The sequence below is a fragment of the Atractosteus spatula genome, chromosome 2 (genome assembly GCF_055471065.1).
Source record: "Atractosteus spatula isolate fAtrSpa1 chromosome 2, fAtrSpa1.hap1, whole genome shotgun sequence".
In the NCBI taxonomy this organism is placed as follows: domain Eukaryota; kingdom Metazoa; phylum Chordata; class Actinopteri; order Semionotiformes; family Lepisosteidae; genus Atractosteus; species Atractosteus spatula.
The window spans coordinates 58,439,460-58,457,504 of record NC_142707.1 but is presented as its reverse complement, the minus strand read 5'-3'; the positions used below and the strand labels follow the sequence as shown (position 1 = coordinate 58,457,504).

General features: G+C 35.2%; 2 protein-coding genes across 2 annotated transcripts; one reads left to right on the top strand and one right to left on the bottom strand.

Moving 5' to 3' along the window:
- Positions 1 to 1,435: 1,435 nt before the first annotated feature.
- Positions 1,436 to 4,412, bottom strand: pfn4 (profilin family member 4). The gene is made up of 5 exons (XM_088909633.1): positions 4,355 to 4,412; positions 3,515 to 3,642; positions 2,757 to 2,891; positions 2,553 to 2,658; positions 1,436 to 1,527 (listed from the first exon to the last, which is right to left on the bottom strand). The coding sequence occupies exons 2-5, from the start codon at positions 3,629 to 3,631 to the stop codon at positions 1,499 to 1,501; spliced, it is 387 nt and encodes a 128-aa protein (XP_088765759.1). The 5' UTR covers positions 3,632 to 3,642; positions 4,355 to 4,412; the 3' UTR covers positions 1,436 to 1,498.
- Positions 4,413 to 4,644: 232 nt separating this feature from the next.
- Positions 4,645 to 17,858, top strand: fam228a (family with sequence similarity 228 member A). Its single transcript, XM_088908716.1, has 9 exons — positions 4,645 to 5,111; positions 7,526 to 7,631; positions 10,300 to 10,461; positions 11,537 to 11,614; positions 11,936 to 12,130; positions 14,147 to 14,227; positions 16,176 to 16,263; positions 16,988 to 17,132; positions 17,721 to 17,858. The coding sequence occupies exons 2-9, from the start codon at positions 7,533 to 7,535 to the stop codon at positions 17,800 to 17,802; spliced, it is 930 nt and encodes a 309-aa protein (XP_088764842.1). The 5' UTR covers positions 4,645 to 5,111; positions 7,526 to 7,532; the 3' UTR covers positions 17,803 to 17,858.
- Positions 17,859 to 18,045: the final 187 nt, after the last annotated feature.

Genomic DNA, 18,045 nt, shown 5'->3' with positions numbered 1-18,045 from the left:
GAAAAGCACACTGACATTATCTATATTATCCTGATCCCCAAACTGACCAGTAAAGCAAGAAGCAAATATATAAAGCAAGTACCCTTGCAATATCAATAAAAAGTCTCACCACAGAGTCTTTCACTACAAACAACAGAGTTCCAGTCTCAAGTGACCTACTGCAGGGTTTGGTGGCTACCTGTTAGCCAACTTTTGTTCTATTGCCTGTATTATAATGTGCTTCTCATTCACTCTCGTTTTCCATCAGTGTTTCCTCAAAACACTATACAGTACTGTATATCTGAAATGAGTTACCCCTTCTGTCATGCATCATATTATAGTACTGCTTCTTATCAGCAGGAACTAGGAAACTTGTCAAGAGCAATAACATCAAAATTCTATAGATGGAAGAAAGTACTGACAAATCTTAAAGGGAATACCTGCTTCAGACCTAAATTTATAACAAAAATTCTCCTTTCGTCAGGCCACAAATATAAAGCACAAGACTAAACCTACACTGCTATAACTTAAGAAAAAGGTGAATGTCATTGAGTGACCTACTCAAAGTTCTAACTTGAATCCTTTTGGGAATTTGAAAAGAGTTTAGGAATTGCTGTCTATAAGTGAAAGACAAGCAATTTGAGGAGCTTGAGCAAATGTGCAAAGCAGAATGGGAATAATTTGTGCCAACCAGTGTGTAAAGCTGGTACAGACTTCCAGAAAGATTTGTGGCTATAATTGCAGACAAAAATACTTCTTCCAAATATTGAGTGGAGGGGTCTTAATACTTACAGTATGCAATAAGCAAATTTATGTTTTCTCTTATTTTCTTGCTGACATTTGCTGACTGTAACATATCTTAGACTTAGAAGTCTTCAGTTTGGGCATTTGGGTTTTTACGAAAATACATCATTTTGTAATTTCAAAAAATGGGACACCATAGGAAGATTCTGAATACTTCTGCAATTAAATTAAATCTTTAGGATTATTTAATGTGGTAGAAAATGTATTGGCTATGGGTAATAAGAAACATACTTGTTTCAAAAGTGTTGTTGCCACATTCAGTTATTTTCAGTTATTTCTGCCATTGAACAGTGCTAATTATGTGTTTCCTAGCTTTTCTTATTACAAATGCCCTGTAAATTTAAGAAAAGAGACTAGCAGAACAAACTGTGAGCAGCCTTATTTTTGGCAAAACATATTGAACCTACAGTAGATAGATACAGTCTTAAATATGATTTTGTCTGAGAATAAATACGATAGTTTTGAAAGTCATTTAAGTACTTTTATGTACTAATTAGGTACCTGACTTTTACACCCCACTTCTTAAAGTAAGTCACTCTAGTATTTTTTCTTAATTAAAAACACTTCTTGTATAATTACTAACATTTTAAATGAGAAAGCTACAAATTTAATAAAGTGTTTTTACTGAATGTTTATTGATAACACATTCCAAAGTTAACTTTTTACAAATTAGTATTGGCAAGTGTATTATTAATCTTCTCATTTTCTTTTTTCTTCATTTTCCCTTCTCTCGTAAATATTCAGCTGGAAAGGAAGGTAAATGTTGTTGAATAAACATAATTCAGTTGGAATATAATATGCAAGTAATTTTAATATTAAATGTTCCCAACAATGTAAAACACTGAAGGTTTCTGATTATAAAACTTAAGCAAAAGTGTTTTAAGCTTTCCTTTTATGAATGAACAATTATTAACTATTTTGTATTATTTGATTTTTTTTCTTAATAAACTGTGACCAGAAAATAATCATACTGCATTATTTGAATATAGATGTAATAATTGTCTGAACTAATTGAAGGCACTTTGATCAATAAACTGAAATACAGTATGTTATTCTTTTTGTAATTACACCAGGAGCCTTTCATGAGTTCCTTATACCTTTATTTATTTTTTTTCTTCATATTTGCTCTGCACAATGCCATTCGCAACTGATTGTATCTGCAGATTGTCTAATTCAGGAAATACTGTACTGATTTTGAAACAACTGCCCAAACAAGTTAAAATAGTTTGAGACTGTACAGTATGCAGACGTTCATGCAGAAGTGCAGAAGTTTTTGGGAAGCAGAGAGTAGCAGTAAGGGCTCTGGAGTTTTAACTCAGGGCTTTGAGTTTACACTTACCGTAAGTGCCCTATTGCAGAAGCAGCAGTTTTGTCCTTGAACAAAGTTCATGGGCCTTACCCCATCAAGAGGGTGGACTGTTGTACTCTTGTTTGCACAGCAGTACAGATAAGGTGGTTGGTAGTGGCCTTATGAGTCACCAGGCTGGGATCTGGACTTACTTTACTATTTGTATTAAGTAAAAAACAGGTTGTCCTGGACAAATAGGATAATTATGGTATAATGGGCATGTTACAGTAACTGTTTACGTCACAGTGAAAGTGAAGTGAATAAAATGAAAGAATTGTTCAGGTTTACAGTCCTTTTACATAAAAAATAAAATACGATATTAAAAAGATTTTATATTACAAATCCTTTCCCTGCTTCTCAGTACAATCATTAAATGTAATAAATATGATCAGTGCCAACTCAAGACTGTGGTTCCTCTTACCTAGTTTTTCCACAGCTTCCACACAAACACTCGGGTACATGCCCTCGTTGTACGTAGCAACCAGTATATAGGATCCCGTTTTAACCATTACCAGTCCCTGGCCATTCTATTATAAAACAAATCAGTAGGAAACAAAAGTTTATTTTTTCTAGGTTCCACATTATATGACAGTTGCTATGGTGCTTTTAGTTTTTAAATACTTACGCATTTGGAGTAGATTGAGTTTTTGTCAGCTCTGACGCAGGAGTAGTTTTTATCCTGAAAGTAGAAACCCTCTTCCCGGATGACTGCAGTGTGTTTGAATGCTTCTGCAAACATGTGGGCCTGTTGTGGCTGAATCTGCGATACATTTATAACGAAAAGAAAAGTTTAAAACAAAAGTATTTCCATCCAGCTTTTCCGATTCAGGGTCATGGGGGAGCTGGAGCCTATCCCAGCAAGCGACAGACACAAGGCAGGGTGCACCCCAGACGGGATGCCAGCCCATTGCAGGGCAAATACAGACACATGCACACCCACCCCAGGGGCAATTAACCCACCAGTACATGTTTTTGGGCTGTGGGAGGAAACCAGAGCACCTGGAGAAAACCCATACCAATATTGGTAAAACATACAAACTCCAGGCAGTTAGCACCCCAAGTCCAGAATTAAACCCAGGGCCCCAGTGCTACAGGGGTGCAATGCTAGCCACTGTGCCACCAAGCCACATAAAAGTATTCCCCTTTGTACAGATTGTACAAAACAGGAAATGTGCATTACTGTAAGGTCAAAGTCTCCTTCTTATATCCAATTTTAATTTAAGGCCAACTACTAGCACATTATCCCAATTCCCCAACCATACCTGCAGCTCTTTATTCATTCTGCCCTGTATATTCAGAATATAGTGCGATGTTTGCTAACAGATTTGAAGTAAATGAGGCCCGCTGAGTATTTTGGTGTTGTCAGCTTTTAGGGTTACTTACATTAAACCGGGCAGAGGTCGCCAACACAGCTGCACCTTTCAAACTAATAACAGCTGCACTTTCCACGTGTTTTGTATCGATGAGACAGTCGTTTAGTAAATTGTGTAGCTGGTTCATCTTGTGTCATCCTGTAATTCATGGAGACAATTTGGTTGTAATTGTGCTGTTCCACCTAAAATATTCCTCTTTAGAATCACATAGACTCGTATAAAGGTCCGAGCTTTTTAGTTACTGCTGGAGCAATTTAGACAAGAGCTGGTGAAGAAAGGTTGTGGAAGACACAGGTAGTGGACTGACAAGGGCTAAATATGAAGATGAGACATACTTAAAACCACTCACGGGATAAGGTTTTTAAGAACAGCAATCACAATTCCAAAAACAAAAATCACAGATCAGCATTCTCTGCATGCTTGAATGCAATGAGCTACCCCGCATATAGAAGCTAGAGTCGGCAGTAAATTTAGGTGGACCAGTAGCGGCCTCTAGCGGTAAGAAAGAAGCACGACGTCTAAAGACCTTCAGAACACTATAGTGCGCTCGAGCCATTGAACAAAACATCAACTTAAAAACAAATGTTGTGCATCTGCATGCATTTGTTGAAAATGACAAAAATTCTACTTTAAGTATGTTATGTATTTTTTATGTGGGATGTTTTCTTTACATGTTTGTACAGTGTATTTAATCCAAAGATTCTTGGCATAATTTTATTTTGGACTTTCACATATATAAGCATTGGGGATGTAGTTATTTGAATACGTTTCTTTTTCTAAGTTAATATGCTTTCGGTAAAAATTGAAAATATTCCCGTGCATAAGGGTATCACGATACATTCCTACTTACCAAATAATTTTATAGTCGACTGCCAATAGCATAGCACAGTATCAAATGCGACTCACGGTCTCCATGAACGTCTTTATCAACAGTGTATTTAATCCGTTGAAATTTAAAACGTACTCTTTAGTAACGCGCATTAAGTAATGATTACTGCTTCATTCATTTTCTTATTTACCCATTCCCATGGGAACAAATCTTTTAGTGCCCCACTCAGTTGAAACACTTGATTGGCTAAAACAGAATATGTTCGTCATCAACTGGCCAGTTCAGCCCTCTTGTCATCGTGTGACGTTGTCATAGCAACAGGTCACACGCTGTAGTTCAGGTTGATTTAGTCGTGAAACTTGTATGCAACAATGATCGGACTTTTGGCATGCTTTAACAGCCCGGTTGTTGGAGTTTGATTATTACTGATACATTGGTACTGCTGCTCAGTACCCAACATAACGCAGTGAGTTGTTTTGTGGTGGAGATAACATTTGTATAAGAAATAGAAAAAAAAAGTGACGAGAAGAAAGTTGTCATTACCTTCGTACTAAAATACGTCGTATTTAGAAAATACGTCATCTAAAATGTAATAATCTGTAAAACGATTACGTTAAACCATGAAACATTAAACAGTTGAACCATGTAGGTACAGTATTTATGCCATATTGTACTCAATATCCATGTGGCACTTCCATTCTTCTGTGGACACCACACGCCTTGGCAAATTGAATGACTATGATCACCGTAGCTGCTTCCTACGAGCTGTTTACTGGATGTAAGTATACTATCCTTGTAAATCGAAGTGCATACTAAAGAAAATATGTACTGCTTTTTTAGATGCCTGTGTATTAGAATTGAAAATAAACATAACGTTAGGGCATTATTGAGATATTTGTAAATGGTACTAAATGAACATTTATGCCTTTTATTTGTGAAATAAGTATGGTTCTTTACCTTCTGTGACACCATTAATATACCGTATACAAAAGGTGGCATTTTTTTCATGTTTTAATTTTTCTCAGTTCTCTAAAATCAGAATTTACCCTTGTTTTAATGATAAATTTGTCATGTTTCTTTGATTAGTCCTTCACATTTGGTTAGCGTCTGTAGACATCCATTTATCTGCAGTATGATGCAACTTTACAAAACGTCCATCTTTCTCTTTAGTTCACACCTCTGCCAAACATTGCATTCAATTTCCCAGTTGTCAGTCAGCGGTTCTCTTAGGCTTTTTTTCTGCCTTTTCCTTTCTCTGTCCTCCTCCTTCCTCTGAGTCATCTGATGACTTTGCCTTCTATTTATTCTGCTGTGAAGTCTTGGACTCTTGCAGACCATTCCACAATTCATCTCCTCTGTCACCCCATCAAGGTTTTTTTCCTACATTTCCCACTGGTTCTCCTTTCTTTCCCTCCTTCATTCCTTTCTCTGAGCTCTCCTCCTTGTTCCAGGGCCACAGGTATACCACTTGCATTCAAGACCTCCCCCCCCATTCCCCTCTTCTAGCTGTTAGCTTCAATCTCTATTTTCCTCACTACTTTTAATATTTCTCTGCTTTCAGATGGTTTGTCCTGGTTTTAAACAGGCCTTCATTAAACTGCTCTTAAAAGTAAAACACACCCTTGATTCCCAATCCCTACATGATCATCTGTGAATTATCTCTCTGTCTCTGTTCTGTAAAACCCTCGCAGGCGTTGAACTGTGTGCTTTGAGCTGGTCTCATGGAGCACTCACTGCTTGACCTTCACCACTCACTTCACTTGTCCTTCACTTGGCACACTCAGCAGGAACTGCTCTCTTATTCCTTATTCTCATCCCTCAACTCGAGCTCACCTCCCTCTCCTCTGGCTTTTTCCTTCTGGATCTTTGTGCCATCTTTGACACTAGAGATCTCCTGTCCTGTCTTGAATCTTCTGTCAGCATTTTGTAACCCAGGAAAGCCTGGCACTGTTCTCGCCTATTTCTCCTCCGGTCTTGCTGATGACACATAACTAAGTTTCCTCACTTGACTCTCTCCACTCATGTCCTCCCCAGGGTTCTGGCCTGGGTCTCCTGCTCTTACTATTTCTCAAGACCCACTCCCCGTTGATCTTATCTCCTGGATTATCGTGTCTTTTTTATGCTGCTGATGCTCAGCTCTTTCTCTCTTTTCCTTTCACTGATACACATCCTTCCTGCGTCTCAGCCTCAGTGCCATCTCCTCCTGGATGTACTCACATTTTCTTTAACTCCACCATTCACAGTTTTACAGTATGTCCTTTTCTCCTTCGTTTTTGTCTGTTCTGCAGCCCTTTTCACCTCTATTGAAGAGAGGGAGCGAAAGAAAGACAGAAAATGGCTTTGTGGTTGATTAGTGGTCAAACAAGCGGGTTGTCAAGCAGGATTCAGTTTTCCCTATATTCTTAAACTAACAGAGCATGTTAAGAGTGCAGCTTTTCATAATAGAGATATAACATGTTATGTGCAAACTGAGCCTTCAAATCAAACAAAATTGTCACATAAAAGAGTTTGTGTTTGAATTTGAATTTTAGATTAATTAAAAGGTGGGTTTTTTTTTTAAAGTGAATGTCGTACAAAGAATTAACATGTTTCATTGGTAAATGTGTTTGTTCTAAATTTGATTTAAATTTTCTTGATGAAATGTATATTTAAAAAAAACATTCTTGCAAGTTAAAACATAAGCTGATAGCTATATCAGGAGATACAAATCACAGTTCTCTGCACAGATTTAAATGATGCATAATTGACATCAATTAATAGCCATGCAATTATAAATAAGTGTCACTTTCTAACACACTGTTGCAACTGTATAAATGTTATTTCCATTGTATGTATTAAAGATTGTAAGGATTTTATACATGGATTTGCACTATCTATGGTGAAGTGTTACTATACATATACTGTATATGCTGTATGGTGATGTCAATTTTTTGTGTTTGTGTAAAGTTTAATTTACTTTGTAGTCAAAAACTGGTCAACAAACCAAGATTTGTACTTTCTTTGTGTAAAGATGACTTTTAAATTAGTTTGTTGCACTATGTGATACATTCTAAGTTACCTTCAAAATGAAGCTGTAATTAAACCAGCTGTTTACTCAGTTAAGAAATGCAACATGATCTGTTGATTCTTCTTTCAAAATTGAAGCTTGCAAGTTAGATTTCGGAGTCTTGTTTGTTCATTTTCTTGTTTTAGGTAAGACATGCCTGTGAAGGTGAAGAACACTATCTCAAAAGGTTCAATAATAATGCACTCAACTGACCCCATCCTTTTCCAGAATTCTGACACAAAGGAGCCACCAGTAAGTGTGTGTCATAGCACAGTGGGTCCTAATTCTGGTTTTGAGGACCACTGTACAGTATCTTCTGTTTTTATATCCAGCTGGATTGTTAATCAGAGTTTAATTAACTTCAGTTTTCTATTTGAAGCATATTATTACATTTGCTTTCAGCTCTTTAAAGGTCAAATGGAATTTGTAATTGGTATTCAACTTTATACCAATTACACTCATACCCCTGTATAAGAACGTTCAGTATACGAAATTTCTGTAATCCAAAAATGAAGAATTTGTACCTTGTAATTCGTTACAAGAATAAAATTTCGCTAGTCCGAACTTTGAAGTTCAAAAGTGACCGACTTTGGCCAAGAACCTTCTGCAAACATCTATTTTCGATTTACGATCTCCCACCTTCCGAACAGATTTTCACGAACAAATTAGGTTCACATACCGGTATGAGTGTACTACTTTTCAAGAACTATCCTCATTCGGGTTTGATGTCTAAAATTTAAACAGTTGGCTCTCTGTACAAGGAAAAATATTAATCATGAGAGTATATGATACATTCTCTTTTCTACCAGTGTCTATTCATCATAAATTAATCTCCCATTAAGGACCCACTATTTAGGCAGAAATAGGAGTAATCACATTGAGGGAAATGCTTTAAAATTGTGTATGCTGTAGTTGTTAGGGAAAGTAAAGTATCTTCGAAGTAGAGTATTTTGAAACTCTGGCCTGCAGGAAAAAAATTACTAAAAATCTAAATTACCAAGACCAATTAAGACTCTTCTCGAAAGATAAGAGCTCGTCTCAAAAAACAAAATTGCACACAATATTGGTTAATTATAAAAAAAAGTAAAGGTTAATTTAATTATGAAAAAGGAAACAGCAAAAGAAACACCTTTTGAATTTGGAACTTTCTTACAAGTGTGTAACCTTGTAACACATACTAAGCACATATATTACAATCATTATTGTACTGTATTCTATTTATGCCTACCATTTTGAAAATAGTAGATCAATACGAATATTCCCTCTATTATCTGTTCTGACAAAAAATAAAAAAACTACTTATTTGCCATGTTTACCATTTTGATTTCAGTTGATAATATTCTTGTGTTTTTTCCCATTCTATGTGAGGAAAATTCAAGTCTCCCATGATACCCTATTCCTACTTTACACATATTTAAATTATTTCATTATTTAAGACTGTTGCATAATTGATGTCTGTGTTTGGCAGTCTGTAGCATACTCCTCCTTCTAGACAATTGTAGAAGATCTGGTGCCAGATGTTTATGCTCCTATATTTCTTATCAAATCTAACATTTAACAGTCTTAATCTAAAGCGGTGGCTCTGTGGCTAAGGATCTGCGCCTGTGTCTGGAAGGTTGCTGGTTCAAATCCCACAGCTGGCAGAGGAATCCTACTCCATTGGGCCCCTGAGCAAGGCCCTTAACCCTAACTGCTCCAGGGGTGCTGTACAATAACTGACCCTGTGCTCTGACCCCAAGCTTCTCTCTCTGTCTGTGTGTCTGTGTCTCATGGAGAGCAAGCTGGGGTATGCAAAAAGATGAAGTCCTAATGCAAGAAATTGTATAGGGCTAATAAAGTGATGTTATGTTAAAGCTAATCTATGATTTCCAGCCTTGATTATTTGCCACTTTACCCTGCATATGTTGGCACCTTTGTTTCCTTTGTAGTCTTTCTCTTGTCAGGGCTTGCTGTGTTAAATATAACGTAATATTATAAAAAATAATTTACTGTATAATCTTATGGGGTTAAAGTTTTGACATGGCCAGTTCAGTTCAGTGTTAGCTGTTAGCTCACTAAAAGTGCCAAGAAAAAGTTTGTGAAACCCAAAGGTAAATATGACAATTTAACATCTTTAGCAGGATAGCCTTTTTGAATCAAAACTAGTCTTTATGTAAGCCAATAGGGTTTATATGAAACATTTCCATGTCTTTTGAAACAAAATCATGCATGAATTAAACAAACAATGAGTAATTGTGGTACAGAGGATATGAAAAAGTAAGTGGACCCCTAAGTTCATTAGCTCAATTAAGGGAATAATCAGAATCAAGTTTTTAAAAAATTAGGTAGATCTTGGGGGTTGAGTTCGGAAGGCCTCACCGTATAAAACGATCAGAAACATTGTGGGTTTGGTCTTCACCATACAGGCATGCCACAATCTAAGGAAATCTCTGAGTACCTCAGAAAAGAAGAGCTGTTGATGTTCATCTGTCCAGAAAGGTTTACAAAACCATTTCTAAGGATTTAGTGCTCCACCTGTCCACTGTCAGACAGACAGTCTACAAATAGAGAAGGTTCTACACCACAGTCATTCTACAAACCTGGTCTCAGAATCCAACATATAAGAAAAATGTATCTAAAATAGTTAGAATAATTAAACACAGTAATACCTTCTGTGATTATACAGCTTACTGTAGAAAAAGGATGGCATGTTAAGAACGTATTTACAATATATTTTTTATAAACATCTATTGTATATTTGAAAATAGGCATTACCTATCTGCATACAGTAGATAAAGCAAAATATTATTTACCCAGGAGCATCATGGGAGAAAAGGAGTTGTATTGTATCTATCTCATGTCCTTCTGGGCATTTTAATTTTTTGACCATTAGTGTAAAAATATGTGTAACTGAGAGGTATTAAACTGTTTTGTTCCACAGCCACAGCCACTGAGAAATCTCGATAAAGACCAGGTGGTATCAATGTCTGGGTCAAGGAGATCACATAGTGCTAGAAACAAAATCCCCTGTGTGTCTGACTGTGTGTTGAAAAGAAAGGATGCAGTGGACTGGCTGTCACGCAACCCTTTCACACGTATGCAGGTACCAAAGACAATTCTGCAGTTTTCAAGAAACTTTTAACCTGTCTAAAACAAATTTCAATATTCATTTAGAGTAGCTGTGCATTTGCATTTCTCTCAAATGTCCTTGTATTTGCTATTAACCGTTTTGTATGTAATGGGGGACACTCTTTTGTGGATTCTACTTAGATTCTTATGTGACACACTAAATAAATAAAGACCAGGTTCAAGATCAATAACTTTCTCCAAAATTGTTAAATCATGCTTGTAACTAGAGTTTCTGTGTTGAATCATATTATGCCTCATCTTATTCACCTGAACTTTTGACGTTTCTATACTTTGTACTTCTGTAGAAAGCATTCTATATTTCAATAAGTTATGATGTACCCCGGCTATATTAGATCTTGTGCTGTGTAACTTAGTTGTAGTTCCCTGTGAAACTGATTACCTACTTAAAATCTTTCTCAAATTTGAAGAGCAAATATTATAAAGCAGTATACAGTATCAGTGTTGATTTGTAGAGATCCTTTTAGCCAAAAATCATTTTAGAAGCTTTTCGTCTAATGTCACTAAATGTCATTTACCTAAGTATGCACTAAGATCAATTAAATAACACTCATACACAGTAATTAGTAGTCTACTTTCTGCTGTTTCGAATCTATATTTAACCTTTACTACTGATGTTTGTTAAAATTTGCCTTTAGAACTTCTACAGAAATTATATTTTATGCCCAATCATTTACTGTTATGACCACTTGCTTAGACATTAGTATGATTAAACAGAACCTGCCCTTTTCTGAGTCCCCTTAGTGATTGTCCCTAAGGATATTATGGTCATAGAAGTAATTATACATTTCTTCCCTTAGATGGAAACTAACAAGTAATATGCTGTATAACCTAGTCTCTATTTAGTGCTTAAATTGTATAATATGACAATTGCTATTTCTTAGGAGGTTAACTTTTAATAAACCACAAAGGATTACTGTATTTTTTTAAAATCAAGACAGTTATCTGTTTTGCCTTTTAAAGAAATTATAGTAGATTACTAAAAAATCACATCTTTAAGTAGTATGTACAAATTTTTCATTCCCTTATAGGCAAAATTGTATGCTGAAAATCATGAGACAAAATTGCTTGCACAGTCTGTTTTGGACACAGAAAATGGGTTTGTTAAGGTAAGACATTTTATTATTTCTAATCTTTCTCGAGAGGGAGGGGAATGGGTTGTATTTTTATGGTAAGATGGTAAAAAAAAATTGATTATTTTTCATGTAGTTTGTACTGATGTTATTCCCCCCCAAAAAAAACATCACAAAAATAAATAAATAATTTCAAATATTACGTACTGTAAGTAAATATTGTGCTAATTATTTTTTTTTGCAAATTATTTTGATAATTTCATACAAAAATGATATGTGATTCTGAAATAAAGTTAATTAATATGTACATTTCTCCCCACTATATGTAGTGTAATAGCCTGTGCTATATTTAAACAGGAGCTGGACAATTATTTGAACTACAGAGACATCCTTGAGTTGCGTAAAAAAGAACTTCTTCACAAGAAATGGAAAGAATGTGTCTCTGAGCCAATTCAGAAACAAATTAAAGAGCACATAAACAAATACTGCTATCAAGAAGCAGAGCAGATGAGAAACATGTTTTTGCAATATTTGGATTACTGTAATACCAAGGTAAAGTAATAAGTATGTACTGTATAATATAAGTAAAATCTGAAAAAGAAAAACTTGAGGTATGGGTACCTGGTGTGAGTGTGTGTGTATCTGCATGTCTGGCCCCTGATGGACTGGTGTCCTGTCCAGGGTGTACCCCGCCTTGTGCTTGTCGTTTGCCATGATAGGCTCCAGCTACCTTGTGACCCTTGTGACAGAGTGGGTTTTCGGGCTGCCTTTCGCTGACAGAGGGTCGATACTTCTGGCAGAATTAGAGAGCCCGCGCATAGTCTCTAAGATGCGTTTCTTCTTGCCCTCAAGCTTAAACTAACAGCTAGAGACTCTTGGACACTGATCGTGAAATAATACGGACGTCCGCTGTCTTACAGGCGAACACAAGGAGAATGGCGTGAGAATGTTTTATAGGGTTCTCTAATGAGGACCCAGTTGGAGCTAATTTCCATTCTCACGCGAAACTGGTTAGAGAGGGAAGAGTTTGGGAGCCCTCTAGTGGTGTGCAGTGGAAAAACTTTTCACACAGTCACACCCTGAATTGTAGGAAACTGGATACATATGAAAAATTTTCATAATATTTAAACTATTACTGCTTAAATTTAAGAACATTTTTTCTGAAACTCACTAAGTTCTGGTAAGACTTCTAATATTGCAGATCACAAGGTGGGACTATAAATGTACCTATTCCATTGCAAGACTGCCCGTTACAAGAATGCAGAGACAATCTACAAATACCAATAGACACAAGATTGCTTATTATGTCAGATTGCTGTTAATATATGAGATGTCATGTTTGTAAATAAAATATTTGTGTGTATAATTAAGCATAAATTATTCAGTATAGATAGATAAGACTTTATTGGTCCCAAAGGGAAATTGATATGTTACAGCAGCCCAGCCCAAGACAAGCAAAAAAAACAGACATCAGAATAGATGAAAAATTAGCAGAGCAATACAAAATAAATATAAAAAACAAATACATAGGTGTGTGCAAAAAATATGCTCATAGTCCCTGTAAAAACAATAAAATATGTGCAAAATGTGCATAGGTATATAAAGATTGAGTGTCCAAAAAAAGTACAATGGAGCAACATGCTGTCCAGACCATATTTGAAAGTATCTGATGTGCAGAGATACTGTTGTTAAATATAGCTTTGCTCGTTCTTCTTCACACTGATCCTTGGCTTACTAATATCCTGGTATTCCTGAAGAGAAAGTCTTTTCTATTTTATGGGTATTCTGATGGCAATGTTTTAGGAAGTGTTTTGACTGTTGTATTTAAATACTGCTCATTCCTTTTTATAGTAATTTTATAGTAATTGCTGTACTTCCAAGTTGCATAAGGTTTGACTAACCAGATTATTCTGGACATTTTAGTAAATATGTTGTCTTTAGTATAAAACATACTGTACTCTTAAAATTGCACAACCATACAGTATGTAACATTAAATTTCTCTCTGAATTTAATTGTTTAAAAAAATCATGTAAAACTGGCAATAAACAGAATGTAGACAGTAGTGAAACAAATTAAAAAATTGAAAAAAAACTTTTCATGAATAATAATGCAGAATAAAAAATTCATCTAGTCATTCTGCAGTAACAGTAAAAAGTTACTCTTTTACTAACTAAAATTCTCGGACTAAAATTGTAGAGACAATTGTTAAAAAGAAACATTCTTGTTTTAATGTGTCTTTTTAATTTAAATTAACTAATTTAACCACCAGAAGTAGTAGAAAACCAAAATGCTTTCCAAGTTAGTGGTTTGTGTTTAAATGTTTGTTTAAGATAAATACTCATGTTTAGTATGAGGCACTAGGTATTTGTATTTATCTAAAACTGTATCATTTTTCTCTTCCCTGAATGACTTAATTTGTTTCAATACAGTATTTCTGAAACTGCATAAAATATCAGTAAGGGCATTAATTTTGCATGTCTTTAAATGGCGTTGTTTTTGTAAAAATGAAAAAAAAAATCCTAAAAAAGTTTCTTTACCACACTATTATTTAATAATATTTTTTACAGGGTTTTGTGTTTTTAAAAGACTACGATCCACGTGAATACAATCCCTTTCTTCTACACATAAACAGACCGCATTATTTTAAGGTAAGTGTTCTTTAAGGAAAGACTTCAACAAATGACTTACTTAATAGTGATGAAGATTGTCATTTTGAAGTCTGAGAAATAGAAAAGTACTATACCTTGAAGAGTATCTCTGTAGTTTTATATCAATAAGGACATTAATATTTTAAATTTCTCACTTGCTAATCTGTCTTGGTGTTGAATCATTTGCAAACTTGACAATTGTATTTACTATTCCCATGTATAATCCTGATGTAAATTAGGAAAAGCAGTTGTCCTAATACAGATCCCTGTGGTACTCCCAACAATTTCATCATCTCAGCTTGAGAATTTACCCCCTTCTCTAATATCAGTACATTTATTGGCCTGCCTCCTGTATTTTTTAAAAATTAATGTTCTATAATGAACTTTTCATCTACTGATAATCTAAATATACAATATATATGATTACCTTGTGTCCATTTTCTTTATTGCTTTTTCAAAGAAGTCTAACAGGGTAGTAAAGGAGCCTCTTTTCCAATGACATATTGAATATCCCCTAGATATGTTCTGTACATGTATGTACAGGTACAGTACATGTAAAGGGAGTAAATAGTTATCCAATCAATATAATTTATTATTTGCCAACACAATTTCTTTCACCCAGAGTTTTCTCTGTTTGAGCATTAAAAACTTCGTTTAAAAATATTCCCCTTCTCAAATGTGTGCATTCATAATACAACAAAATGGGATGTAATTGAAAGGAGTTGAATTCTTTTGCAAGGCTCTCAATATATTTTGTGTAGGTGGACAAGTTTATCTGTGCAAATCTACAAGATGCAAAACTTGAGCTTTTGAGTTGATACACTTGAATGTTTGAGCAAGGTATTACATTCTGTCATTTGTTGTTCCAGTCCCCAGTCCTGGAGAAACCTGTTGGTTTTTGTTCCAGTTGAGCACTTAATCTGTGATGATAATTGATATCTTTAAATAGAACTTGCTTGTTCAGACTTGTTACCTGTTACGCCACTCCATCCGTGTTTTAAAAAGTGTCAGACTTGTTGGTGTCCAATCAGCTTTACCATAGGTATATGAGGTTTTACAAGCTCTCAATAATGTATTACGAAATAAGAGGTCTTAAGTGGTCTTGAGTTTCTGATTAACAGAAACGGGGGTGAAAATGTATCAGGCGCTCCCAGTAGTTTTTTTTTCCTTCCAAAGAGTTCCTGTTCAGTTAACACATAAGAATAAAGGAATCTATGAAACTTAGTAATTGGAGAGGATTGATACCATTTAAAACCCCACTCAGCTTTTCAAGACCTGAAATCAGATTCTCAGCTGAAGTAAATTGAGCCAGTGCCCTATCACATGAAGAGGTCTATTATACAAACTGGGTATACTTGTTTTTTTTAAACATACAGTAGGTTCTTACTTGGCATCAATTGATGAGATCCTAAGTATAAAGCCTGTGCCATAATACAGGATTATAATCATCCAAGCAAACTGTTCTCACCACTATGGTCTGTCAGGTAGTACCACAGCATCAAAACATAGACCACCAGGTTCAGAAACAATTTTTATCCGCAAGCAGTATCTTAAATACTGTAGCTTAAATAGCTCATAGCTAACTGGAAACTGACTGACTACTCACCGCCTGTTGAAGATGCATTTTTGCACTGCATACTGCACATTTTTTGTTTACTATTGTACATTGTGAATTATTATATGTTGTATTGTATTGTGTACTGGGAGAGACTGTCTTTGCACTATTCACCTACGCTTTTACTGTATTTATTGCTGTTTTCACCTGTCTGTGCACTAAGAGAACAAGCACAGAACTCCAATTACTTTTTATTAATTTTGGAATTAAGAACTCCAATGTACTTTTCATGAAATGGCAAATGGACTTTGAACTTTGGATAGCCAATCAAAAATCAGTGCTAAAAAACAATAAGGTAACAACATTTCATGTGTTTCATTTTTATCCCTGTAGGTTTCAACTCCAATTTTAGAAGATCCTCTTTTGATTCAACATCAGGATCGAATGAGGGAGAAGGGAATTGTCCTTCAATGTCAAACAGGTCCCTTTTAAAAAAATGTAATTTGTGGTCTAGGTGTATAGTGCCATACAAGTACCACACATAGCAGGAAATATTGCATACAATAGCTTTTTATTTGTTTGATTCATGTAATATGTTCAGGCCATGAATACTACTACATATTTGTAGGAACTGGATTACAAAGTAAGAGAAAAAAGACCAGACTAAGCATCTGCGGTTACTTTATGTGTCATCTTGAGTGGAAACATAAATAACTCAGTTTTATTAAATAACACAATGTTTTTATTTTATGCACTTGGACTAATAAGAGAACAGACTGTTGCACTGAACATGCTATTTGAACAGCAATATACAGTATGAAGCTGTCAAAACAAGTTTAAGGCAAATCAATTAATCTTCTGGCAGTTGATGAAGATGAAGTAACTTTTTTTGGTCAGCTGCTCTTTTCCCACATCATGCCTGGTGACTTCATTGCATTCATGCAGATACTAGTTTCAACACCATTACAAGTGAAGCAACCAAACTCCTAATAACAGCAAACCAGAGTGAGTCAGGCATTTCAAAGGCTGGTTAACAAGTTCAGCATTACAACCACTTCCAAATCCTGTTGTGTAATCCATACTAGCAAAAACAAGAGCCACGATGACAGCTTCACCACTACATTTTAAGATATAAGTTTAAAGATACATACTTAATTTGGCAGCTACCTATATTTTGGAAATGCTATATCCATTTTTTATTACAGGAAATGTATACTCCTTCAAACAAATTGAGGAGCTTCAGAAACCAAATTTGCCTCTAGTACCACAAGGTCGCCATGGTGTTAACAGTATTAAATGGGTACGAATGCCACTTGGGGATATTGAAAGTGATTTGTGGCAACGAAGCAGGTACAACACATGCTGCTAAAACACATACAATCAAACAAAACACAATATTTTAACTTAGATTAAATCTTAAAGAGGTGATTGTTAAGTTTCCCAGTAATAATAATTTAAAAGATACCAGCAGTCTTGCTTAAAAAGACCTCTATTTCACATGAGGTTAATGCCGTCACAACATTTAACATTACCCATATTTCTGAATTGTGCTGTAACTGATTAGAAAGGTTAGAAATGGTGAGTTGTGCAAGGTCAGTGTGATGTATGCTTCTTTTAGCAGGGGCACAAAAGCAAATCGTACACAATGTGAACCATTAGTGCTTGATACGGTACGTTTACCAATAGTGTGCCAAAACTACCAGAAAGGGTATCACCAAAAGTTTTTACTTGTTATTGACATTTAAAAAAATTGTACTATAAAAATAAGTTTTCCACTTTTTAGAAGCATCTTTGTCATTTAAAACAATATCCAAAACAATATTCTTTGGCTCTGTTGGTTATATTTTTGTAAAAAAATATTTAAGCATTCTTTCAACACTGGATAACAGAGATGTAATGTCGATGTCAGTCAAAAAACTTCTTATTTTGTGTGTCTAGGGACAGAAAGAAGGCCCGTAGAACTGCAAATAAACTAGAAGACAACTACAAGTGCAGTTATGCATGGTACAGTGCCCCATGAAGAGGGTATCATGCAACATGAAGAAACATGAAGCACAAGAATATCAGTTTTTCAGAATATTCTGCCTATGTTCTCATCACATCTCTTCATCACCAATCTTCACATTCTTTTCAGGACTTCCTACAACTATTACAACTTGGAAGTAATGGTAACCTTATTTGCTTCTTCAAGTGCACTGTCCAGCATACAGTAGATGTATGCATGGCCATACTGCAGTTTTAGTATTAAACCTTTGAATAAAAA